General features: G+C 54.5%; 4 protein-coding genes across 11 annotated transcripts in view; 2 read left to right on the top strand and 2 right to left on the bottom strand.

Annotated features, from left to right (window-relative positions):
* Window positions 1-1,631, top strand: part of DDX42 (DEAD-box helicase 42) — a 51,059-nt gene extending 49,428 nt beyond the window's left edge. The window contains 2 exon segments of the mRNA XM_021066770.1: window positions 84-762; window positions 765-1,631. Of these exon segments, the coding sequence (XP_020922429.1) occupies window positions 84-762; window positions 765-793 (708 nt within the window). The 3' untranslated portion in view covers window positions 794-1,631.
* Window positions 805-10,188, bottom strand: FTSJ3 (FtsJ homolog 3). Of its 2 annotated transcripts, none has more exons than XM_013980850.2 (20): window positions 9,019-10,188; window positions 8,740-8,845; window positions 8,415-8,461; window positions 8,218-8,297; window positions 7,387-7,486; window positions 7,094-7,288; window positions 6,903-7,018; window positions 6,687-6,791; window positions 6,502-6,602; window positions 6,198-6,278; window positions 5,961-6,107; window positions 5,711-5,846; window positions 4,235-4,422; window positions 3,966-4,083; window positions 3,621-3,886; window positions 3,001-3,086; window positions 2,818-2,917; window positions 2,529-2,712; window positions 2,349-2,443; window positions 805-2,266 (listed from the first exon to the last, which is right to left on the bottom strand). In XM_013980850.2, the coding sequence occupies exons 1-20, from the start codon at window positions 9,083-9,085 to the stop codon at window positions 2,074-2,076; spliced, it is 2,511 nt and encodes an 836-aa protein (XP_013836304.2). In that variant the 5' UTR covers window positions 9,086-10,188; the 3' UTR covers window positions 805-2,073. The 2 variants fall into 2 exon arrangements, 1 of the variants encoding a protein (XP_013836304.2); XR_002337065.1 differs by having other exon boundaries at window positions 1,676-2,266; window positions 2,529-2,734; window positions 9,019-9,401.
* On the top strand, window positions 9,504-13,884 carry PSMC5 (proteasome 26S subunit, ATPase 5). 7 transcript variants are annotated; one of them, NM_213983.1, is given in 12 exon segments: window positions 9,504-9,675; window positions 10,195-10,266; window positions 11,260-11,329; window positions 11,759-11,856; window positions 12,017-12,073; window positions 12,154-12,384; window positions 12,703-12,829; window positions 12,924-13,114; window positions 13,204-13,302; window positions 13,381-13,491; window positions 13,583-13,669; window positions 13,774-13,828. In NM_213983.1, coding segments are annotated over 12 exon segments (1,221 nt in total). In that variant the 5' UTR covers window positions 9,504-9,651; the 3' UTR covers window position 13,828.
* On the bottom strand, window positions 13,931-23,904 carry SMARCD2 (SWI/SNF related, matrix associated, actin dependent regulator of chromatin, subfamily d, member 2). The gene is made up of 13 exons (NM_001244252.1): window positions 23,613-23,904; window positions 18,856-19,040; window positions 18,621-18,663; window positions 18,339-18,461; window positions 17,084-17,239; window positions 16,570-16,665; window positions 16,340-16,441; window positions 16,067-16,228; window positions 15,832-15,929; window positions 15,535-15,670; window positions 15,244-15,366; window positions 15,006-15,107; window positions 13,931-14,886 (listed from the first exon to the last, which is right to left on the bottom strand). The coding sequence occupies exons 1-13, from the start codon at window positions 23,826-23,828 to the stop codon at window positions 14,833-14,835; spliced, it is 1,596 nt and encodes a 531-aa protein (NP_001231181.1). The 5' UTR covers window positions 23,829-23,904; the 3' UTR covers window positions 13,931-14,832.

The following is a 23,991-nucleotide window of genomic DNA, read 5'->3' as shown; positions in this document are numbered from 1 at the left end:
TAAGGTAGCGGCACAGAAACCATGGAATTGTGGGGCCGTCAAGTTTCTTAACTTAGTATCTCACCTGCTGTTGTCTCTTTTAGTCACAGTACAAGAGTCACTTTGTCGCTGCCAGCTTAAGCAACCAGAAGGCTGGAAGCTCTGCTGCTGGAGCAAGTGGATGGACTAGTGCAGGGAGCTTGAATTCAGTTCCAACTAATTCAGCCCAACAGGGTCATAACAGTCCTGACAGCCCTATTGCCGGTGCCACCAAGGGCGTCCCAGCCTTTGGCAGTGCTGGCAACCTCAGCAGCGCCCCAGTGACCTACCCTTCTGCCGGAGCCCAGGGAGTCAACAACACAGCTCCAGGGAATAACAGCCGAGAAGGGACTGGGGGTGGCAATGGGAAGAGAGAGCGATATACTGAGAACCGGGGTGGCAGCCGACATAGTCATGGAGAGAGTGGCAATCGGCACGGTGAGAGCCCGCGTCATGGAGATGGTGGTCGCCATGGAGATGGATACCGCTACCCAGAAAGCAGCAGCCGTCATGCCGATGGCCGGCGTCACACTGATGGCCACCCTCATGGAGAGAACAGGCACGGAGGAGGTGGAGGCCGCCACGGGGAGAGCCGAGGCGCAAGCGATGGTCGGAATGGTGAAAGCAGGAAAGAAAGTTGTAATCGTGAGAGCAAGATGGACCCCAAAGCAGACAGCACCAAGGCGGATAAGACAGACAGCAAGACAGATAAGACAGCTGATGGGTTTGCTGTCCCTGAGCCCCCAAGCGCAAGAAAAGTCGATGGGACAGTTAAAGGGTATGTGCTGAAGTGTGAATCAATTGTCTTTAATTTTATTTTTAGAAAGATTTTTGGTAACTAGGTGTCTCAGGGCTGGGTTGGGGCCCAAGGTGCAAGGACCCCCTGTGCTTAGTGAGTAGTTGGAGCTTGGAGACATTACCCCCTCTTCTGGGTCATTTTTCAGATGTTTTTGGGAAGCTGCTTTGGTCCTTAGAAGTGAGACCTGAGAAGCTTCTTTTGGCTCTGGGTGAGTTGTCATGAGGGTCAGTTGAGGAAACCTTGGAAGAAAGGGCCTTATAAGGCACAAAACTCATTCTAGGTTTATATTCTATGTAGTGCATATTTTTTACTAAAATGTCACCTTAAAAACATCTACAAATAAAGTTCTTTTTCTGTGGCCAGGCAGACCCCTTTGCAGGAGTTGGCTGCTCCTACGAACCCAATCCACAGAGGTGTTAGGGATGTGTGGGAAGCACTTTGGTGCATCCAAACATTTGCAGGGAAGGGAGATGTCTGATTCTGAGGGAAAAGTGATGCTCAGGTTCCCCAGCCCTGAGACAGGAAGCAGCAGCCTGCCAGACCCAGAGCCGCGCTGGGCCTGAAATGTTGCTAAATGGAAAATTAAGCAAAAATCCAACAACAGCTTTTAAAGTGTCTTCTCCTATTTCACTGTATTTTTTTTAACTTGCCACAATGGTAGAAGAATCTTTTGCTGAAATGATTTTGATGATTTTTGTTCTATCTTGTTTATAAAAGGAAAAATATACGTACTTCAAATTTTGTGACTTTGTGAAGGTTTCTTTAAGATGTGCATTCCTTTCTGCTTGCTCTAGTAAATGGTTTACTACTGGGACCTGTGGATTGTTTGTCATTTACTTCACCATGAGTCGGTACGTATTAACTGTGATCTGGAACAGTGCAGCACGTGGTGTCAACAGTTACCACGCACTGATCATCCTGATTTTATTCAGATGATGCCCACCTGCCCAGGAGCAGACTACAGCACGTGCCATCCCAACACTGAACTCCCCCGCTTAGGATTTAAAAAGGGTGTGATTTTCTTACCCCACAACGGTTGTGGGGTCTGGGATGGTGCCGACAGGACATTTCAGTGGCATGTTAACAGGAGCCCTTCTTCCAGCCAGGAAGACATCCCCCTCACAGCACAGGACCACCCCCAAGTGCCCGGCACCTGTCTTTTCACACTGTGATGCTGGCAACAAGGGACGGGATGGTACTGAGGAGGCGGAAGGCCTCGTCCTTACACAGTCCTGCTGGAAGTCCTGCAGCTCTGCTCACTTGCGCTTGTGCTTTTTCTTCTGCTCCTTCCGTTGCTGTGCTCTTTGGTCTTTCTTCATCCTCGAGTCCACCACCTTGAAGTGACCTCTGACTCCAGCTGGTCGGCGTACTTTGCGGCCCACACCTTTTTTGGCTACGACATAGGTGACCTGGCGTTTCTCCTTTCCAAGCCCTGCCTTCTTGTAGAGACTGTAAATGGAGGACCCAGGTCAGAGGCTTTCGGCCGCTCCCCAACCTCACACACCCTCGCGGGCGACTCCCCGCCCCTCACCTTCGAAGCTGTGCCACTTTCTCCCGCTCTGAGATGTCCACCGTGTTGACCACAGCTTCTGCCTTCTTCTTGGTCTGCTCCAGCTTCTTCAGCATCTGGAGAAGGAGCTCTGTGAGGCTCACCCTTCCTACCCCTGCCCCCCACCCTCCACCTGGAACCTCGGCAAGCCCGGCCATTTACCCTCCGTTTCTTTCTGGCCTTAGCCTCAGCCACTTTCTTGATGGGACGGGCGTTGATTTCCCGCCAGCGTTTCCTGTAATACTCCACCTCCTTCTTATCAAGAGGCAGCTGTCGTATCCTGTGCTGCTTCTCCTCCTGCACAAACCACTCTGGAAGCTCCCCCTCATCCTCATTAAATGTGTACCTGCGTGGAGAGTACGCCAGCCCTGGTGACCACCCCAGGCTTTCAAATTAGAAATCCTCCCTCCCCACCCGCCTGGGCCACTTCTCACGACTTTTGGCTCCTTACCGGCTGAAGGAGTCATCTATGAGGTCTCTCTTGGCTTTTTTGGAAGAGGCAATAATGGCGCCTAGAGCCAGGCCTTCAGGGTCCAGTATCCGATGTCTCGCTAGAGAGAGCAGGAGAGTTAAAGCTCAGTTTCAACACAACCTTCCCGGTGGCCTCCCACTCCACTAGGGCTGGAGCTCTCACCTGGGTCCTCAATGGGCACGATCTCAAACCCGTCGTCATCCCCTGCCTCAGGCCCCCGTCTTCGCTTCTGACTGCGTGGTTTCCAACTGGGGAAGAGGGGGGAGTCCGACTGCAGGATGCTCCACCATCATACATGCCACTCACACCCACTCCTGCCTCACCGCACCCTGGTTCTCCTTAAAACTGCTTGGGGAACTTCCAGAACCTCGCCACCCAGGCTGTCCTGCAGACCACTTTAATCAGTTTTTGCTTGTTTTGGTCTTTGTCTTTTCAGGGCTGCACCAATGGCATATGGAGGTTCCCGGGCTAGGGGCCGAATCAGAGCTGTAGCCGCTGGCCTATGCCATAGCCCCACAGCCACGCCAGATCCAAGCTGTGTCTGCGACCTACACCACAGCTCAGGGCATCGCCAGATCCTTAACCCACCGAGCGAGGCCAGGGATCGAACCGCAACCTCATGGTTCCTAGTCAGATTCGTTAACCACTGTGCCACAATGGGAACTCCTACTCAGTATTTTTTAAATTCCCCATCTACCGGCAAGGTTGAAGACCCCCAACTTAGCAACGATTAGAACCACTGCTCCTCTTCATCCCTTCTCCCGTCAGCTGCAACCACTCACGTGTCTTCATCCTCACTGCTGCTGCTGTCGCTGTCAGAGCTGCTATCTCTGGCTTCCCCGCCAGGGCCTGTGGCAGCCTCTGTCCCTGAAGGAGCCCCTGCCCCTTCAGGGGCCTCACCCTGGCATGGGGGTGGTTTTCTCTCAGTCTTCACGCTGGAAGGTGCTGGCAGTGGCTGCTGCCCCTTGCGACGGCTCTCGTACAACAGCTGTGCCTGGCTGATCTCCAGGGCCTCGTCAGCATCATCCTCGATCCCGCTGAAGCCATCCTGTGGTGGCAAAAACGTCAGACACCCCCTGCCCTGAGGACGCCAGTCCCGGCCATCCTGGCACCCAGCTGCTGCTTGCCTTTGAGAACCACAGGCTGGCTTGTTCTTCCTGCAGTACCGCCTTTTCCTCGAGTGGCACCAGCAGCGGGTTCTCTCCCTCCTCCTCTTTCTCATCATTTGCTTCAGCAAGTCGTACACTGTAGACCGGAGGCAAACAGGTGCAGAGTCAGCGCCCTGGAGGACTTGCTCCCCCACTCCAGCCCCCACACCCGCCACCAGCTCTGCTTCTGGGCTCGGGCTGAGGGGGGTGAGGACTCCCTCCTGCAATAACCCCCTCACCTCCCTTACCGCTTTTGGTCCTTTAGACCTTGAGGTTCTCTGACTCCTGCTAGGTCCTCTGGATCCAGGTCACTATCCAGAGATGCACTGTCGTCGTCGTCCTCCTCAGCGTCTGATATGTAGATGTCATCACTTGGCAGGTCAGACAGAAACGTGTCTGCAGCACTCATGTCCCCTTGCGTCACCTCCTCTAACAACTGAGACACAGTGGTCAAAGGAGCTGACAAGGACTTCCTGCCTCCCTCCCCATCCATCTTATCTTAGTTTATCCTTGGGAACACTAGGAAATACACTGGCGAGTACAGTACCTTCTCTTACAGACAGGGAAGTGATGGGGTTAAACTGTTTAAAACATCCCATTCTAGGAGTTCCTGTCATGGCACAGCAGAAACAAATCTGACTAGGAACCATGAGGTTGTGCGTTCGACCCCTGGCCTCGCTCACTTGGTTAAGGATCCGGCGTGGTGTAGGTCGCGGATGCGGCTCAGATCTGGCGTGGCTCTGGCATAGGTGGGCAGCTGTAGCTCTGATTAGACCCTAGTCTGGGAACCTCCATGTGCTGTGGGTACGGCCCTAAAAAGACCAAAAAAAAAAAAAAAATCCCGTTCTAGGCCAGGTCACTCAGCTCTCTTCTGTACCAGTAGCAGAAAAAAAGTTTATGAAAAAGTGCCCCATGGCCTAGTGTCAAACTTTAAAATGTCCTAAAACACTGATTTTTTTAAAAAATTTACTTGCAGAAGGCACTATAATAATCTACAGTTCTTGTTTCTACCGAATAAAAGAGCCCATGCAACATACATCTAACAGGAGGTACCATTTCACTTATAAGCCAGTTGTCAACTCCAAAAATCCATTTTCCTCATGGTAAAGATAGCTACTCTTTGAGTCACATACCAGGGTTCCACCTAATCATCTTTTTATATTCCTTCCAAAAATCCTAGTAGGTAGGTTCTATTAATTCTTTTACAGATGAAAAATCTGAGGCAGAGCATGTAAGTGCTTTATTGCCACTGCTGTGGAGCAAGTCGACCTGGTTAGTACCTTCCCACACAAGAGCCACGAAAGCGCATCTTGTTGGTGAGGTTGCTTTTATCAGGAAAAACAGATTCTCCGCTATTTAGCAGCCAGCACCATCTCGCAGCCTAGTGCAGCACAGTGCTACCTGGGTTCAGCGAGCTGAAGGCCGCTTCCTCTGAGGGAAAGCCTCCATCACACATGCTGGGAGCCAGGCCCCTGGCTGCATCTCCCATAAGCTGAGCTTCCTCCAACAAGTGGCCTTGGTTATGGTAATGCACTAGTCCCACAAGGCCGCAGCTCTAGCACACCCAAACCTTCCTACATTCAGCATTCTAAGTGTGGGTTCCTTCCTGGCCTGTGGGACCAAAGCTCTTGTTTATTCCCAGTTGCCCTGGCCAAGTCGTCTTCTGGGTGCAGACAGCCATGAGCCATGACCCCACGGCACCCTCACCAAGGCCCCCCGCTCACCTGGTGACCCCGGATGGTGCGCAGGGAGAACATGCCAGTCTCCCCCTCATCGGCGATGGAAACTCCAGGAAGATCCATCTTCAGCTCCACACGCTCCCGCTGCTTCCTCTGCTCGCGCAGCAGCTTCTTTTTCTTCCTGAGGGGAAGGTTCGAGGAATTAAAGCTGCCCAGCTCTGGAGTGTCCCTTCACCCCTCCCCCGCCTTCACGCCCCAAGGGGCTCTGCCATGGGGCTCCCCCAGCTCCTCTCACCTCTTTAACTCCGCCACCTCCTGGGCCTTCATCTCTGCCAGGGTCCGGTTGAGCTGCTCCTCCTCCTCCTCCTCCTTAGAGGGCTGCTGCGAGGCCCGGGCCGCCTGCTCCTCCTCCTCCCCTTCCTCTTCCTCCCCTGAGCTGAGGCTGACAGAACAGGCCCAGGACTTGGTCATTTTCCCAGACGCTTCCCCCAACACCCAGTCAACACCTGCCCTGGCTTAGCTCCCTCCTCACCTGATGTCCATTGCCTTTGCTTGTTCTTTCAGCTTCTTGGCCACATGTCGCCGAAGCTTCGTCCTCCAGTTCAGTAGGGATCTGCCCCAGAAATACCATTCCTGACCTTACCGTCTCCCTCTTGTCCCCACCGCTGCCTCATACCCCAAAGTTTACATTGGAGCCACATACATCGTAGGGCTCAGACCCTTACCCCAAACCTCTAGCACAGCAGCATCCTGTTCCCAGAGACCCAATGTCAAGACCCTCAAAGGCCCTCCCTGCCTCTGGATCCCAGCACCTACAGCTGCCCCCCGGCGTGTACCTAAGCTCCTTGCGGCCCAGCACTCTGATATCCTGACAGCATGCCCGTACATCCTCGGTGGTGGCTGGATGCCGTGCCAACTCTTCATCATCTATTGCAATCTGTTGGGGAGAAGGAAAAGGAGTTGGGAGACGCTAGGCCATGTTTCTGGGACTCCCTCATACCCCCCAAGTCTGGGGACTCACTTCGCTGGCTTTGGAGAGAAAGTCGACAGGGTTGGCAGCTCGGAGGAAGTCAGTGACTGAGGTTCGGTGATAGAGAGTGAGGTCACCCTCGGCATAGCCTTCAGCCTTGGAAGGGAAAGAAAGAAGGTGAGCGGTCCCTACTGGGGTATCTGAGGACTCGGGCCCAACCGCCCCAGAGTTCCAGGTCCTCGGGGTGGCCCCACTCCCCAAACACACCTTTGGCTTCTTCTTAGTCACCAACTCGGTAACAGTCTTGGCCTGAATTTCAACCTCCTTGAAGGCAAACTTGGGGTCAAAGAATTTACTGTCAACCTTGTCAGGCGCCAGGAATCCTAAGACAATAAGATATGTAAGAACAGGCGCTGTGGCAGGTGAAAACTGAGTCAAGAGATTGAAGTAATGCTCACCCTGGCAGACCACAAAAATCTCTGCAGATTCATGACGAGACGCTTGGGGCTTAGTGGCCTGGACACGGCGGAAGAGCTGCTGGAAGATCCACAGTAAGGGCTGATAATCACGAGAACGGAAAACCTTCGTGATGAAGCAGCCACCGCGACCCAGAAAATCGCAAGCCAAACGCAGAGCCATCAGGGTCAAATGGGCTGTGGGAGAGAGAGACAGTTCGCTGAGGATCTCTGCAGCCCGGAAGGGTGTGCCCCCCCACCACCAGCATCCCCAGGCCACCACCCCATCCTGGCACCTTGTGAATAAGCATCATGGACCCAGCTGGCCCCAACGTTGGGGGCCCCATCATTAAGCACAACATCAACTTTCCAGGTCTTCAGCTCCTTCCTCAAGGCCTGCAGACAAAGACAACTGTTATGGCAACAGAAATGGCTAAGAACAAAAACAAAAAAAGGAGTTCCCGTTGTGGCTCAGCGGTAACAAACCCAACTAGTATCCATGAGGATGGGGGTTCGATCCCTGGCCTCACTCAGTGGGTTAAGGATCCAGCATCTCTGTGAGCTGAGGCCTAGGTTGCAGACAGGCTCAGATCTGAGTTGCTGTGGCTGTGCTGTAGTCCAGCAGCCGTAGCTCCGATTCGACCCTTAGCCTGGAACCTCCCATGTGCCGCGGGTGCAGCCCTAAAGACCAAAAAAATAAAATAAAGAAAGGGCTACAAATGGAGTTCGTGGTTCAGCCATTTGTCCACCCAGTCATTTGTTGAGTGTCCACCAGGGGCCAAATCCTATGCCAAGCAGGGGATACAATGATAAACAAAAGCAACATCTGTTCTCATGGAGTTTAGAGGCCACCAGTGAACCTGCCGGAAAGAATTTCACTGAATTCTCTGCACTTCCGCCAACCCCAAACACATCTTTCCAGAATAACGGCTTGGTGGACGTGATGTATTACCTGTTTTGTCCTGTGCAAGCACTGCTCAAGGCATGGTAAACAGGAAAAGCATGCCTTCAGAGGATCAGGGTAGGCTTGGATCTGATCCCTGGCCTGAGAACTTCCATATGCCGCAGATGCAGCCAAAAAAAAAAAAAAAAAAAAAAGAGAGAGAGAAAAGAGAAATCTCCATTACCTGCCTACAACGTTCTGTTGTGATATCCTCCTGGAGAGTCACCACATTGGGAAGAGGCTTGATTGGAACCAAGTCCACACCTGGAAGAAATCAGGGTGGAGTGTTCCCAAAGGTTGCCTTAAACAGGAGGAAGGGAATGCCGAACACAGCATGTCACACTCGCCATCCCCGAAACGCTTAAAAGAACTGTCACTCACCCACAATAAGGCTGGAGACAGGCATAAACTTGGCAGCCACCTGCAGCCTATAAAAAAGAAGTAAACACTGAAATAATTACCCTGGCTTGTCCCTTTCCCGCCGTCTCTGGCTCTCATCCCCAGTATTAGGAGCCCCTGCCGACTGCAGTGGCCAAACATATCTCATACATAACTTCCAAATATTTTTCCCTGAAATTTGTTTCGGAAGTAGAAAAATTTCAGATTGTTAGTCCTGTATCTCTCCTGCCCACAGTTAAACTCAGTCATCCATGGCGGGAATGCAGAAAGCTGCCACAAGAAGCAACAGGTGCCAGATATTACGCACCATCCACCTGGTGCAGCGCACAGGTCTAGCAAGGCTCGGGCTTTCTGCAGAAATTGAAAGCGGCGATTCAGCTGGATCAACTTGAAAGCAGAGCGGGAACGGTAACCTAGAAACAATGAAAAAAGAATAAAGTCCGCGAAAGCGCTTTCCCAGCGGGATTACGGTGGCCTCACAACCCACCACCTCTTCTGTGGAAGAGAAACCCAATGTTCGGGAAGGAGGCGAACAGGCAAAGATCGGTGGCTCTCTTGCTCTCAGACTGCGTAAACCATGACTCACCGGTCTCTTTCGCCAGGTGATAGAACTTGTCCCGCCGGCTCTTCCCTACTTTGCCCTTCTTGCCCATAGTGGAACTGGGGAGTGCCACTCAATCTGGAGAGAAAGCAGAAATCAGGACGTCTCCGCCCAGAATACTAGATTACGCTCTCCGCTCCCCACTCGTCTTCTCAAAGACACTCCGCACTCCGCTCCTAACACCACCCAGCTCCGTTTTCACTACCCCAGCAGCGGCACGTGTAAGCAGCAAACGTATTTCCGCTTCCGTGTGCGTCGGCTGCGTCCGCGGATCCAAGTTTTCCGCCATTTTGAGCGTGGCCACAAATTTTTCTTTAAGCTCTGTGTCCAGGTTTATAAACTAGATGTTTGCACCCGGAAGTAATATTACTTTAACCAAAACCTAGTTTCTTCGGAATAACATTTAGGAGCTCTGCGTCCTCTTTATCCCCTTCCAAAGCTCCTGACCTCGCGTGGCCCCGCCGCTTCAGGGCCCCTGTTATTTGCTTTGTTTGGGCGCACACCCCGCCCATTGACCCGGAACTGTTCTCTGCCCGGGAGTTCGGTCCCCCAAGCCCCGCTTCCGCGCCTGCGCACCAAAGCGGCTCTGATGCCGGGGGCCTCCGCGGAAGAGGGAAGATGGCGCTTGACGGGCCTGAGCAGGTATGGCGGCGGCTGCCGCGGCCAGACGGGGATCAGGGCTGGATGCGGAGCAGGTGTGATCCGAGGTGGGCAGCCGTCTGGGGCAAGAGCGTTGAGGCAATCAGGTGTGGATGGACCAATCCGGACCGGGCCCTGCCTGGGAACGGATCTGCTGTGTCAGCGCCTCCCCCGGCGGGTCAGGGCAGGGCCGGGAATGGAAGACCCGGTGGAAGCGGGATGAGTGAGCGAGTCGCCCGAGTCAGGGAACCCGTCCTTCTTGCTGGCTCCTCCTGTAGTAATGACCCTTCGGGTTTGTATGCCGTTGCCTTGTGTGTTCTCTCTTGCTCCTCCTGAAAGTCTTAAGGGGTGGACTTTTTTTCCCCTCTTTCTGTTTCCCCTCTTCTGTCACTGGGACACGAAGGGTTTTGAAGAGATGGAGTGAGGGATTAGAACCCAAGTCTTAGTCTCTGAAGTCCAAGCTGGAAGTAGCTTTATCCCTTGGGTGTTTAACCTGTTGTTTAATAATTAAACTGTCTTCAGATGGAGCTGGAAGAGGGGAAGGCAGGCAGTGGACTCCGCCAGTATTATCTGTCCAAGATTGAAGAACTCCAGGTAAGAGGTCCTGAGGGAGCTGGAAGGGCTTCGGTGAAGGATCGATGGAGCCGATTTCTAGAAAGCCGTATGATTCCACTGGGGCGCAGTGGAAGAAGCAAGAAGCCAAGGGTATGAATTATATCAAGTTAACAGTTTCTTCCTCAAGTCCCACCCTTTTGAAGATCATTAATATTCACAGTTTGTTACATATTTTCAGGAGTCAAATTTTCACATAAAAGTTAGCCCCGGCCAAAAATCATTCCTTTCAGAGGAAGCCTGAATGGTAGTTTCTTATAAAAGGGAAGATGTAGGTTCAGAAGATGGGATTTATTAGAGAGGGGTTGGGGCAGAGTGAGAGTGAGGGAAGACAAAATTGAGGAGTCTGAACAATGCTGGTTCCAGGGGGCCAAATGAAAAGGAACTAGCAACCCAGTATTACAGCCTAAAGAGGGAGCCAGATCATAGAAATGAGGAAAATATTGCAAATTAGATGGAGAGCCACAAGGAAAAATTCTCACTTCCAGGTACATTTGCAGGTTTCATATTTGGGTGGTCATTTTTGAAATGCTTTACCTGTGCTGCTTTCATTTGTTCCTCAAATTAACCCCGAAAAGAGGCCAGTAGGTGCACCACTTGCAGTTTGGTGAGAGATCTAGACCTTTTAAGTGGTTTTCATTAGCTTTACTCAGCTATTAACAGCCAGCAGTGGGGCTAGAACTTAGGCTTCTGACTCAAAGTTATCTTCTCTCTCTACCATGTTACTGCCCTGCAAGACACAGTGTAAGCCAGCTGTTGCCTCTTCTCCATTAGGGTTTGCTATTCCTGGACCAGTGTTAGACAAGAAGCTTTTTCCCTGTGGTTGTCCTACACTCCTGAGGAACTCTTGGATCACATTAGAGAATCTGAAATAACATGCGGGTGCCCAGTGCTCTTTCCTCACTCTGCTCCCATCAGCCTGTGAGGGTCATAACCTCCTACCACTGTCTGCCCTTTGCCTCTTGTCCTCCACAGCTGATTGTGAATGACAAGAGCCAGAATCTCCGCAGGCTGCAAGCACAGAGGAATGAGCTTAATGCAAAAGGTGAGGGGGAAGGATGGGAAGGCTGCACGCAGGCAGTGTGAGGTCCTCACACGGGTGCCTGTCGCTTTCTCATAGTTGTTCACGTGCACATCTCTCAAGCTCCCTTGTAACCTCCTTTAAAGATATGAATTTCGACTTGTAAAAAAAAAGTCTTATTCTAGTTGATTCACAGTGTTACTTCTGCTGTGCGGTAGTGTTGCAATTACACACATATATGTTCTTTTTCACATTCTTTTTGTTACGGTTTATTACAGGGTGTTGAACATAGTTCCTTGTGCTATGCAGTAGGACCTGTTTTGACTTTCTTTTTGAAACCTTCCTTTCAAAACTTCAAAACGGCACTTAGTTCATGCATGCTGAATCCTGAATCAAGTCGTGGGGGGAGACATCAAAGAATCTGGGTGACCACTATGTCTGTTTCCCATCTAGTTCGCCTGTTGCGAGAGGAGCTACAGCTACTGCAAGAACAGGGCTCCTATGTGGGGGAAGTAGTCCGGGCCATGGACAAGAAAAAAGTGTTGGTTAAGGTAAAGGCAGCATGAGCCCCGGGAGCAGCCCTTTGGTCGTGGCATTCCCATACCTACGTGTGTCGTGAAGGTTCTCCTGTCGTGCTATTGTGAGACTCGGGGGTCTCTCTGGGTGAGGCTCATGGCTGTCAGGGAAGCACACAAGCCTGTGTTTCTGTAGGTGCATCCCGAGGGCAAGTTTGTCGTAGACGTGGACAAGAACATCGACATCAATGATGTGAGTGCAGCAGGTGAGGTTGGGAGTTGGGGGGTCAGCTCTCACCATGCCCCATCCTAAAACTCTCTTCTCTCGCCCAGGTGACACCCAACTGCCGGGTGGCTCTCAGAAATGATAGCTACACTTTGCACAAGATCCTGCCCAACAAGGTAGATCCACTGGTGTCACTGATGATGGTGGAGAAAGTGCCAGATTCAACTTACGAGATGATTGGTGGACTGGACAAGCAGATCAAGGAGATCAAAGAAGTGATCGAGCTGCCCGTGAAGCATCCTGAGCTGTTTGAAGCGCTGGGCATTGCACAGCCCAAGGTGAGCCGGGCGTCTCTGGGAGGGCCACGCTGCTCCTGTGCACCTGCTGCCCAGGCTGAACTGCAGGCAGGGGCCGAGCAGGTGTTGGGGTAGACTGGCGCCTGCCGAAGCTGGCCCTCTTTGTGCACAGGGGCTGTGGCAGAGATGCTGCCAGGGCAGCGACTGGTTTGGATGTAAGGCCCAGAGGGGACCTTGACATTCATTTTTTGTATGTCTGGCGTCTAGCACAGGATCTAGGACGGTACAGACACTCAGTAAATATTCACTGAATGACATGGGGGACGGCTTTTTGCCCTGAGTCCTGCCATTGCTCTCTAGGGAGTGCTGCTATACGGACCCCCAGGCACTGGGAAGACACTGCTGGCCCGAGCTGTGGCCCATCATACAGACTGCACCTTTATTCGCGTCTCTGGCTCTGAGCTGGTACAGAAATTCATTGGGGAAGGTAAGTGGCCAGAAATGAAAAGACTAAGCCCAAGGGGGTCGGGGGAGAGGGAGAGGGAGCTTATCAGCTCAATGCCAGCTTGGCCTCTGCACAGGGGCAAGGATGGTGAGGGAGCTGTTTGTCATGGCCCGAGAACACGCTCCATCTATCATCTTCATGGACGAAATCGACTCCATTGGCTCCTCGCGGCTGGAAGGGGGCTCTGGAGGGGACAGTGAAGTCCAGCGCACGATGCTGGAGCTGCTCAACCAGCTGGACGGCTTCGAGGCCACCAAAAATATCAAGGTGTGGTGGGGTCAGGCGAGGGATGAAGGCCCCTGGTGAGGAGCAGCCTCAGGAGGGCTTAGCTGACACCACCCTCTTGGTCCACTCAGGTTATCATGGCCACTAATAGGATTGACATCCTGGACTCGGCGCTGCTCCGCCCAGGGCGCATCGACAGAAAAATTGAATTCCCACCCCCCAACGAGGAGGTTTGTGATGGGCAGTACTGGCAGTGATTGGCTACAGGGCTAGGCCGTGGGCTCAGGCTTTTCCTCTCCCATCTCTAGGCCCGGCTGGACATTTTGAAGATCCATTCTCGGAAAATGAACCTGACCCGGGGCATCAACCTGAGAAAAATTGCTGAGCTCATGCCAGGAGCATCAGGCGCTGAAGTGAAGGTAACTGGAGTGCCCAAGGGAAAGGGGGCAGGGCAGGGGGCTCTGGGTCCTGGGGCACAGTGGTGGCACCTGTCTTCCTCGCCTTGCTCAGGGCGTGTGCACCGAAGCCGGCATGTACGCGCTGCGCGAACGGCGAGTCCACGTCACCCAGGAGGACTTTGAGATGGCCGTAGCCAAGGTACAGGCCTCCCTCTTCTGCCTCTGCTGATGGTGGATCTGGAGCAGCAGGGATAGGGCTCGAATTCACCCAGTTTATAACGTAAATGCTCTCTCTCTCTCCAGGTCATGCAGAAGGACAGCGAGAAAAACATGTCCATCAAGAAGCTATGGAAGTGAGGCAGGTGTCTTTCGTGTGGATTCCCTCAAATAAAGCTCTGCAGGACGAGCCTTTGAGGACTTGAGTCTGTTAATAAGTGGCTACACTGTTCAAACACTGGGTCTGGGTACCACCAATAAACAAAAGATTTATTTGGAAATTTCCAAACCTGCCAGAAGTGGCACTTGCCAAGCCCTAGGCCCACCCACCCTCCTTACCGAGCTCCAAAGGGCAACAGCAGTCCTGCCCACTGCTCCTCTTCTCACCCTGCCCTCCAGCAAGCCCGCACACCCACACCTCAGGCCGTGCCCGAGAATAGAGTGCACCCTTCCTCTAAGAGGTGCTCCCCCCAAGCCCAAGAGCCGGGGCGGCGGCCCTCTGGCATCCCAGGAGATGATGGCGGCTGGAGCCGCTTGCATAGATCAAGGAAAGAAAAGAAGGAAGGAGGCACCAAGTAGGGCTCCCTGAAAAACCCCAGCTTACCCCTGTATAAAAAGTGGCTCCCGCATAGAAAAACCTGCTCCACAAATAGTGCAAATACCCAAAGGAAAGGAAAAAGCCAGCAGCAAGGCTGGGCTGGTAGGAATGGCAAAGAACTTTGGTTTGGAAAGGCTAGGAAGAGTGTGAGCTGTGCCCCTCTTCCTCGCCCAGCTCCCCAGAGCCAGCTCCGACACTCGCCCTCAGGGGGTCTGTAAACAAGCAAAGCCAGAGTGGCCTTTGGTTCTGAAAGGTCTCCTTACAATGTCAAAGCACAGCCTCCAGGTCCTACTCGGGCCTGCCTGCAGGGGGCAGAGAAGGCCTCCTGTGAACCCAATTAAAGCCAACGTGTAAAATAATAAGGCTTTGGGGACCAAGCAACAAGGAATCCTATCACTACATTTTGAAACGAAAGCTGGGAGCAGAGAGTGTCAGGAGACACCTCTCACCCCCTCCTTATCCTAAGTGTCGGCACTCCAGAGGGTGGTCCCCTTCCAGGCCGAGGAGGGGGTGGCTCCAGGGCTGGGAAGAAAGGGATCCCTGAGCAGTTAGGTCAGGCGGATTCCCAGCACCTGTTCCAGTTCCTGCCTTCGCTGCTGCACCTGGAGGGGGAGAGAGCTGCGCTCAGACCTGTCCGCCTGTGCATGTGACCGCACCCCTCCCCTCCCGAGTGCGGCCAGCTCAAGACTGCAGGCGGGCAGGTGGGCAGAGGCGGCCTCACCTTGGCAAAGATGTGCCTCCCCACTGCTTCCTGGGCCCAGGGCTGGTGGTAGAAGGCAGCTCGTCTCTCCTCCTCAGGATTCCCAATCACATCAGTGATGATCTGCAAAGAGCCGGGAGGAAAGCCGGATGTGATTCCCACCCCTTAGCCAGTCTGCCCCCGGAACGGAAAGAAGAGTGATGGGGGCAAAACCACCCAGCGCTTAACATGGGCTCAAGCTCAGGAGAGAAGAGCACACCTTGAGGTCCCGGCGCTGGGAACGGAGCCATTCCTGGATGAAGTCCTGGGGGTCAGTGCTAAAGCTGAGCATGAAATCCCTCTGGGTCTTCAGCTGGTTGATGGACTCGATGGTCTCGTGGATCTGGGAAAAGGAGTCCATGGGTCAGACTGGCTCCCACCCCTACAGGGTCTGGTCCCAAGCCTCACCCCAAAGGACTCAGATCCTGCCCCAAGGTGCTACATGTCTAGATAGAGCCTGCCCACCTCTATCTTGGGCCCCAGAGCAGGCTGGGGAGGTAGGAGGGCCCACCTTGACATCAAGAGAGGCAATCTCCTGCTGATTGGTGGTAGAGGCCAGAAAATTGCTCATCTGGGCCTTGAGCGGGTCATCCACCTCCACGTCAATGTCATAACAGGCGGTCTTCTTCTGGTCGTTCGGGTCCACGCTGAGGACAGCGCACAGGAGCCAGGGTGAGCACACCGCTGTCGCCATCCCACCCACCTGGGCCACGCTGCTAGGAACCAAACCTGCTGCTTCTCTCTGGTTTTACATCAAGCCAAACATAAGCTGTTCTTAGAGGAGCCTTCCTCCCCGTCTCCCGTTTACCTAATGACATGATTGATGACAATGGGGTCTGGATGCTGCAGCAGCCCAGCCAGCTTCATGGGAATCTCAGAGAAACGGAGTCGGCCACAACTGAAGATCTGGAAAGAACACCCGAGGGTTGGGACAGGGGAAGTGGACCATCCTAGGATCCGTGTGAAGAATGTGGCCAAGAACTAGCCCAGGGGGTGGTGGGGGGAGGCTCTGGAGCAGCACGCAAGGCAGGGGCCCAGCTAACCTGGCGGAAGTAGCGGTTGCAGTTGATGTACTCGCGCTCGTGGCCGTCCTGCAGCTGATTGTGTTTGATATAGAGCCACAGGGCCTGCATGATGGCAGCCCTCGTCTGTGTGTGCACCCCCAGCAGCCTCGCCAGTCGGGGGTCCAACTTGTACTGGGGAGGCTGGGGATGGACAGAGGGGTTCTTAGGAAAAATCAAAGTGGAAGAACAGGGCAGGGACAGGGTTTATGATAAGAACATGCCCCCACCCCCCCAGATGAGGGGCACTGTCACCTGATGATCCAGCATGAGCAGGAGGGTGCACTTGACATTGAGGTCTCCAGGCCGTTTCACTTGGAAGCCATCTGTCTCCTGGGTGGTGGGCATCCGGTGCCACTGGCATGAGGAGGGGAGCAGAGCTCATCAGCAAGGGGGTGGGCATGACCCTATACACAACTGGCCCTACACGGGGACCAAGACCATTTCTCTGCCCACCTGGCACGTCACCCCAGGCCCACTCTCACCTCCACTAGGTGGTTGTCAGGCCCGTACAGTTCCTTGTCCAGCTCAATGACAAGGCTCTTAAAGAATGAAGAAAACTTCCTCTTCTGTTTGCTAGGCTGGGGATGCAAAGGGGTGTGAGATGGGGGTGCTGCTGGGCGCTCGAGCCTAAGCTATACTAGGCCCCAAAGAGGAATGCTGTCTTGGCCCTGAAGCTCGGGGACCCGAGGGCTCTTGGGCCCTGAGGGAAGAGGAGAAAATGAGAGACTGGGGACAGGAAAAGGGCTCTATGCAGCCCCACTGGCAGCCAATAAAGCACGACAAATTAGAAAGGGGTACCCCTTCCGCAGGACACTTCACTGCCATCTGCAGGAAAACTATTGTCACAACCATACAAATCTGCCACCTCTCACTGACTTGGAGCTGTGCAAAGCTGCTCTCCCTCAGGCAGGACATCCCCAGGAGCGCCCAAGTGTCAGCCCAAGAATGAAACCCACACAGGCCACCTCCCCTCCAGCACCTCTCCCCCCAACTCACATCATCCAGCAGTTTTCCCTCTACTCGGAGTTCCCAGGAAGCCACCTTGTCCCCTGCTGGGGTCCCCCCAGGAGTCCCTGCGCTTCCTGCACTGTCACCTTCTGCCTTGCTGGGACTGAACGTATTGGAAATATAGATCCGCAGCTTTCGTTTTTGCTAAAGAGAGAAAGACAACCGGTTAGCTAGAGGGGGCCCAGCATGTGGGAAAACACTGCCACCCAGTCTTCCCTCTGGACTCGTTCAACATCAGTGCAGAGCAGTGACGCTGGGCCAGGCCCCTGTTAGGCAGTGAGAATTGGGAGTAGGGAGTCCCAGGCCTGGCCTTCAAGGAACTCAGTTTTGTAAGATAGACAGATGCACTGCCAAAAAGCCAACAATTCCAACACAGGTGGTTCAGTAGAGTGACAGAGGTTCAGGCAAATCAGAAGCCTCTGGCTGGCTCCTTTTTTTTTTTTTTTTTTTGGCCTGCACCCACTGCCTGTGGAAGCTCTCAAGCCAGGGGTTGAATCTGAGCCATAGGTGCAACCTAGGCTACAGCTGTGGCAACATCGGATCCTTAACCCATGGCACCAGACCAGGAACTCACTCTGGCTCATATTTTTAACGAAACTCAAACACCCTTCGCGGCCCCAGAATATCATCTCCTGGAAAGCCTTCTACATTGAAGGGACTGTTACAGATTATTTATTAAAAAAAAAAAAAAAAAGAAAAAAGAAAAAAAAGCTGCTCTGGGAAGAAGGTAAGAACCATCTTTATCTACCCTGTAGTTCTGCCTTTGAGATCTTTTTTTTTTTTTTCCAGCTGCCCCTGGGGTGTACAAAAGTTCCTGGGCCTGGGATCAAACCCTCACCACAGGAGTGACCCAAGCCACAGCAGTGACACTGCTGGATCCTCAACCCACTGCACCACCAGGAAGTCCTGCCTTTGAAGCTTCTGACCATCATCTACAGTATGTACGTTTTAATGCCTGATCCAGGATATGCACACACGTGTATAAATGTCAGAAACCAAAACATCATAAAATAATTCCTCTACTCTGTGAGGAATTACTGTAATTCCTACTCTTTGGCTTTTCATTAAAAACATGCTGGCCCCCACGTGATGTTGAGTTCGTGCTCCGTGAGCTGGACCCTGCAGAATGAAAAACCCTGCACCAGCCTGCGGCAGACCCTCACTTGGCCCCTGGCAAACACGTCGGGAGAGGAGGGGCAGAGAAGCTGGGCAAGGCCCAGGAGTGGTCCAGGGCTGCACACACCGTCAGAGGCTTTTTGATGGCCTCCTGGATCTCCATCCGCTTTCGAGCAATGGTCTGGTCCAGCTTCCGCTCAAAAGCCAAGAGATCCATGTACGCCTGAGACTCTGGGACAAGCTCCCGAATCTGGAGGAAGGAGGGAGAAGGGATTCATCGGCTTGTCTCAGGTGCGGCTCCGGCTCCTTCCTCCTTTCCTCCCCCACCCCAGGGCTGGGGGAGACTGACTCCAGCCCCAGCCAACCAGCCCTTGGACGGGCCTCCTAGGCCCCCTTCCAACAAACTCACTCGCTGAGGTAGAACTTTATCTGCCATCTTCCTCCTCTTTAACCTGGAGGACAGAAACCCACTTAAGAGGTCAGTGGTCCAGAGGACCTCCCCCCCATCTACCTCTCCAGCCCCCAGGACCTTCTCCCAAGAGAACCGGGCGTCTTCCTCAGTCATCCCAGCTCTTAGGACTGAAGGAAACCCTGTTACCACCAGGCCGATTCTAGGTGGGGTGGGAGAAACAGGATGGTCTTACCCCCGGCGCTGGGCAGGCATCGGGGGCTGGGCCTGGGGCACAAGCAGGCGTTTTCGGAATGGATCCATCATGGTGGGTGGCATGCCAGGTCGAAGTGGAGCAGCTGTACCAAATGGGGAACCAGCAGGGGGTCCCACCTGCAAGCCAGCCATGGGCATCCGGCTCCCAGGTGACATGCCAGGCCGCTGGAGGAAGTGAGCCAGTGGGGGTGCATAGGTCAGCAGCGGGGCCCTTCGGGGCCCATAACCCATTCCCTCCATCCCTCTGCCCAGCCAGGCCCAGCCCTGAGCAGCTCACGGCAGAGCCCGGGCAGGAGTGCCAGGAACAAAGGGGAGCAGACGCCCGAGAGCAGAAGTGTAAACCACACCTGCCCCACCCCTTTCAACCGCCCTGGCAGCGGTGCCAGCGAATGAGGCCTGCAGAGCCCAGCAGGTGGGAGGAGAATCCTGCCTGCAGAGAGAAGAAGGGCCTGGGGACCTTTTCAGGGCCCATCACCACCTTCTAACCACCTTGCAGTCCTGGCACACACTGCCCTGCTCCCTGGAACCAGCCAGCTTCAAGGCACTCCTACAACTCTGATGGTCCCACCAAACACTCCCATCCTTCTCCTTCTCCCAGCATAAGGGAGAAGCCTGGGGGCAGTGTCCCTGCCAGGTGGTGGGAGTAATGTGATAAGAGCAGGCTGATGGGGCGCAGCCCCAGCACCCAGTCTGGTCATGTGATTGAGGGGAGAAAGGCAGTCCAACTGGCTGGCAGGCCCACCAGGCCATGGCACCCCAGGTGAGCAAACTGCAACAGGATGGCCTGGAACGTGTCCCAAGTGGGGGAGTGGCCTCAGGCAGAGTACGGAGACCATCTGGTCGCCATATGGCCCCTACTCACATCTCAAAACTGGACCCTTCTCTTACCTCCCTGCTTCCCGGCCCCCAACCCCTACGCCAGAACATCCCAAAGGGGACGCTGTGGCTCCTGAGCAGCCTGTGGGAGACAGAGCAGCTGGCACCTGCACTCTGCCCGTGGTCCACGCACCACCTGGCAACTGGGGCTGGCTCGGGCTCAGCGTAGCCCTGGCAATCCCAAGCTGGAGAATGGAGATGAGATTATCCCGGGATGCAGGCATCAAAGCCTCAGGGTCACCAGAGGAAACTGGGTGAGAGGTGGCTTCTTTAGAGGCCTGCAGAAGGACTCCCCACCGAGGGCCAGCTCCCCAACACCTCCGTGGAGCCCATGTGGGAGTAACTCCCGCCCCCTTCGTCATGGCTGCTCCTGCAAGGCCTGTTTGGCAGCTCTGCCTCGCGCACACACTGTCCCTGGCAGCTTCGCAGGGCTGGCCCCAGGGCCCAGATTATGCAACCAGCACAACCAGCCAACCAAGCCAGGCTGGGTGGGACTCGCACCAAATCAAAAGACCCTCACCCCGACCCCAACATCACGGAGACGAGATTCCCACTTCTCTTCATTTAGCACTCGGCCCATGTTCTCACCAAGGAGGGTCAGATTCTTGAGCAGATGCAGAGATTGAGAGAAACATGATTGAAAGATACGGGGAAGGGGGAAGGAGTGCTAGGAGGAGGGAGTTACACGTGGGGGGCTCTGGGACCTGGAGTCCCGCCACAAGGTTCCCTTCATCAGGAAGAGATTCACCTGAGCTCACGAGAGGCAAAAGACAGCCTGTTTCTCTGCCTTAATGAGCCACAGCTAGAGATGACAGAAAAAAACTCAGGGAGCCACAGCTGTAAGCCCAGCCCCAAGCACCCTAGACGTGAATTTCCCCCCAGCGCCTGAGCTGAAGGGGAAGAACAACCAAAGCGGCAGACCTGCAGGGAGAAGGCTAAGGCCTCCTTGCCAGGGCATCCGCACAACCTCCTCAGCGACAACCACCCCAGGCGGGTGCTCCTGGAACAGGAAGTCCTCAAACCGGGTGGCACAGGCAGGGCCTGAAAGAGGCCTCTCCCAGATGCTGCTCCAGATCCCAGGTGCAGAGCCCCCAGCTCGCGCCGGGCCCCAGGCTTCTCCCGAGGGGGAAGGGGCCCAGGGAAAAGCTGCTTACAGTTCACGAAGTCCCAGCTCGGCCTTGCCAAGCTCCATACCTGGGCTCAGAAGCACCAGTAACTCCTCTTCTAAAAAACGACGCAAGAGTTAAAAAAAAGAGAGAGAGAGAGAGAAAGAGAAAAAGAACACAGCCCTGAGCTCAGCGCCCTGAGCTTCCGAAGTAAGCAGCCCAGAAGCGGCCCAGCAGCGGTCCATGCCTTCAACAGGACTCTACCTCCACCATCTGGGACAGCAGGGGAGAGAGGCCAGCCCGATGTTGCTGCCTCCAGAGAGCATGCTCTGCCAGGGCTCAGAGCCTGTGGCCCTGGTGCTCCTGGTGGCTGGGCCTAAGGACCAAGGAGAAGAGAACATACCCCCACATACGTAGAAAATACTCTGAACTCTCTGGTGTGAACCCAGCAATCTGTGTTCTTGGGGGGGTTTGTTTTTCCCATTTTTTGTTTTCTTCAAGTTCCTTAGTAGACTGTGATCCACAGCTGGAAACACTGCGTGCAAGGAGCTGGGTCATCATTTCCCTTCTATCAACAAGATTGCCTATTTGCCCGCCGTGAGCTTGAGCGCCTTGCTCCCTGACTCACCTCGTGAGCCCCAACAGAGAGGTGCCCATTGCTCCTGAGATCTCAAGTCTCTTCTCCTGGAAGTCACATAAAGAACTTGAAAAGAGGCCAAGTAGGATCCTCTCTGCACTCAAGATGAGCTGCCTCCTCCTTCCCCCCATCTACCTTTACTGCCCCTCTGGTCCCTGGAAGAGAAGCAGGAGATGGGGAGAAGCCCACACAAGCAGAGGCTCAGTGCCTTCCTCAAGGTCTTGCTCCTGGTAGCCTGGGCTACCCAGCCAGCCAGCTCAGCCCTGCCACTTGCCCGAGGCCACCTGCTCAGGGGTTTTCCCCAGGCCACATTCCCCATGGGCTGCAGGTTGAGGAAAAGTGGAGGGGCTCCTATCTGCCCTTTAGATCCCTCCCAGGCCAACAGCCCAAAGGGAGGCACCTCAGCTAACTGGCCCAAGGGCCAGAATGACAGATGCAGGGACCCCTCCGTGACACCTTGGGCCAAGGGGGAGAGCAAGATGGGAAAGATGAATCCCAGCTGGAGCCGCTGGGACCAGGTCTGTCTCTATCAATACCCAGGCCCTAGGTTTTCTTTAGAGGGTGGAGGGAGAATGAGAAGTTAGAGGGAAAAATCACTGTCCCCAGTTAAGCATCTCTTTACAAAGTGAAGGCCCAGGGGTCCTGGGAGGATGTGTACCCTACTCTATGAGGATCCATTTGGGGGACCTCTACTGGAGACACGAGAATCTCCTAGCTTCCCTGAGAGATTAGCAAGAAGCCAGTGTCAAGTGCTGGGATACATGGATTGGGATACAGATGGCGTTGTGAGAACCTAAAAGGCTAATTAAAAGTGGGGATGGAGTTCCCGTTGTGGTGCACTGGAAGCGAATCCGAGTAGGAACCATGAGGTTGCAGGTTCAATCCCTGGCCTCACTCAGTGGGTTAAGGATCTGGCATTGCCATGAGTTGTGGTGTAGGTGGCAGACATGGTTCGGATCTGGCGTTGCTGCGGCTCTGATGTAGGCTGGCAGCTGCAGCTCTGCTTCGACCCCTAGCCTGGGAACCTCCATATGCCGCGGGTGCAGGCCTAAAAAGACAAAAGACAAAAAAAAAAAAAGTGGACAGAGGGTAGGAAAAGAATGGGCACAATTCCTAAGCATTCTGGGGCAACCAGAAACAATGAACTTGGGGGCTGGTAAGCCCCAACCCCAGGGTCAGGCTGAGTTCCTCACACACTGACCCCAAGAATGGAGTCTCTGCATCTCCATGGCCTTTGAAGCTGCAACCCAAGAAGCCCTCTGCAAAGCCAAGCACCAAAGAGGTAAGGACAGAACCCTTTGAAGCAACTCTCACAGGCTCCTCCAGCCCCAGACCAGCAAGGCTCACTGGAGCCTCTATGCTCCCCCAGACTAATCAACTCCTGGACACTGTGACACCAGGCAGAAAGCCAAAGAGAGTCTGTCCAGAATGGGCTGGGTTTCCCTCCTTTCTCAGGCCTAGCCACCACCCTCTCTGGTCTAACCCAGAGTCACCCCTGTGTGAAGGCCCCTGCGCATGACCCAGGAGTAGACTCCCCCTGCACAGGCTGGAATCGCTGGTCCTATCCTCCACCTCCTGTCGGTGGGAAGCCAGGCCCTTCTTCCTCCTCAGCAGCTGGGAGCCATCTCAGACACGCTAAAACTCTGCCAGTTCCCAACTAGAGAAAAAAGAGCAGCCTTGGAGTAGGACCAAGACCAATGTAGGGTAACCCTGGTTTCTCAGTGAGGGCCCTTTTCCAAAACTTTCTCATCACTTCCCAGGACCCCATTGCGGAGAATCTACACTAGACTTCTCAAGCCACCCGCCTACAATTCACTAGCTCCAACAACTCCTCCATCTCTCAGTTACTCAGAACCCCTGTTCCAAGACCTCACACCCTCCCAACAGCTTCAAACCCTTCACCCGAGAGTCGCTCTTACCTTCTCCCCTAACTCCTCCGCAACCACCTAGCCGAGCCCCAGAGTCCCTGGCTTTGCCCCGCACAGTGCCCCGTGAACTCCGCATGCAGAGCCCCTGTGCCCTCTGTCAGGAAGGCTGCTCCAGGACCCTCACTCGAGGCCTCTTTCGCCCCCTACCCGAGTGTGCTCGCGGCGCCGCCCGCCCCTCAGCCCTCCTCACCTGGTACTGTGCTGCGGGGCCCGCGGGGCCCATGGGGCGGAAGGCGGCGGCCCCCGGGCCCCCCACGCCTCCAGCCGGCCCCGGCCCCCTTAGCGCCGGTCCGGGCAGCATGCCGGGTCCCGCTGGCGGAGGCGGTGCTCCCAGGGCCGCGGCAACCGCGCCGCCGCCAGGGCTCAGCGGGGGCAACGGGAACCCGCCCGCGCCACGGCCCGACATCGCTCCGTCCCGTCCCGCGGTGTCTCAATCCGGGCTCCGGGCTCCGCGCTGAGTTCGCTCCGCGCTCCGCGGTCCGGGACTTTCCGATCTAAATTCCGGGTTCTGGGGTTTGTTGATCCGGGTTCCGGGATTTCCTAATCCAAGTTCGCGAGTTCCTCACAAA

This window comes from Sus scrofa, chromosome 12, assembly GCF_000003025.6.
Source record: "Sus scrofa isolate TJ Tabasco breed Duroc chromosome 12, Sscrofa11.1, whole genome shotgun sequence".
Classification (NCBI taxonomy): Eukaryota; Metazoa; Chordata; class Mammalia; order Artiodactyla; family Suidae; genus Sus; species Sus scrofa.
The sequence above is the reverse complement of the archived record's forward strand: the minus strand, read 5'-3'. Positions and strand labels throughout refer to the sequence as shown.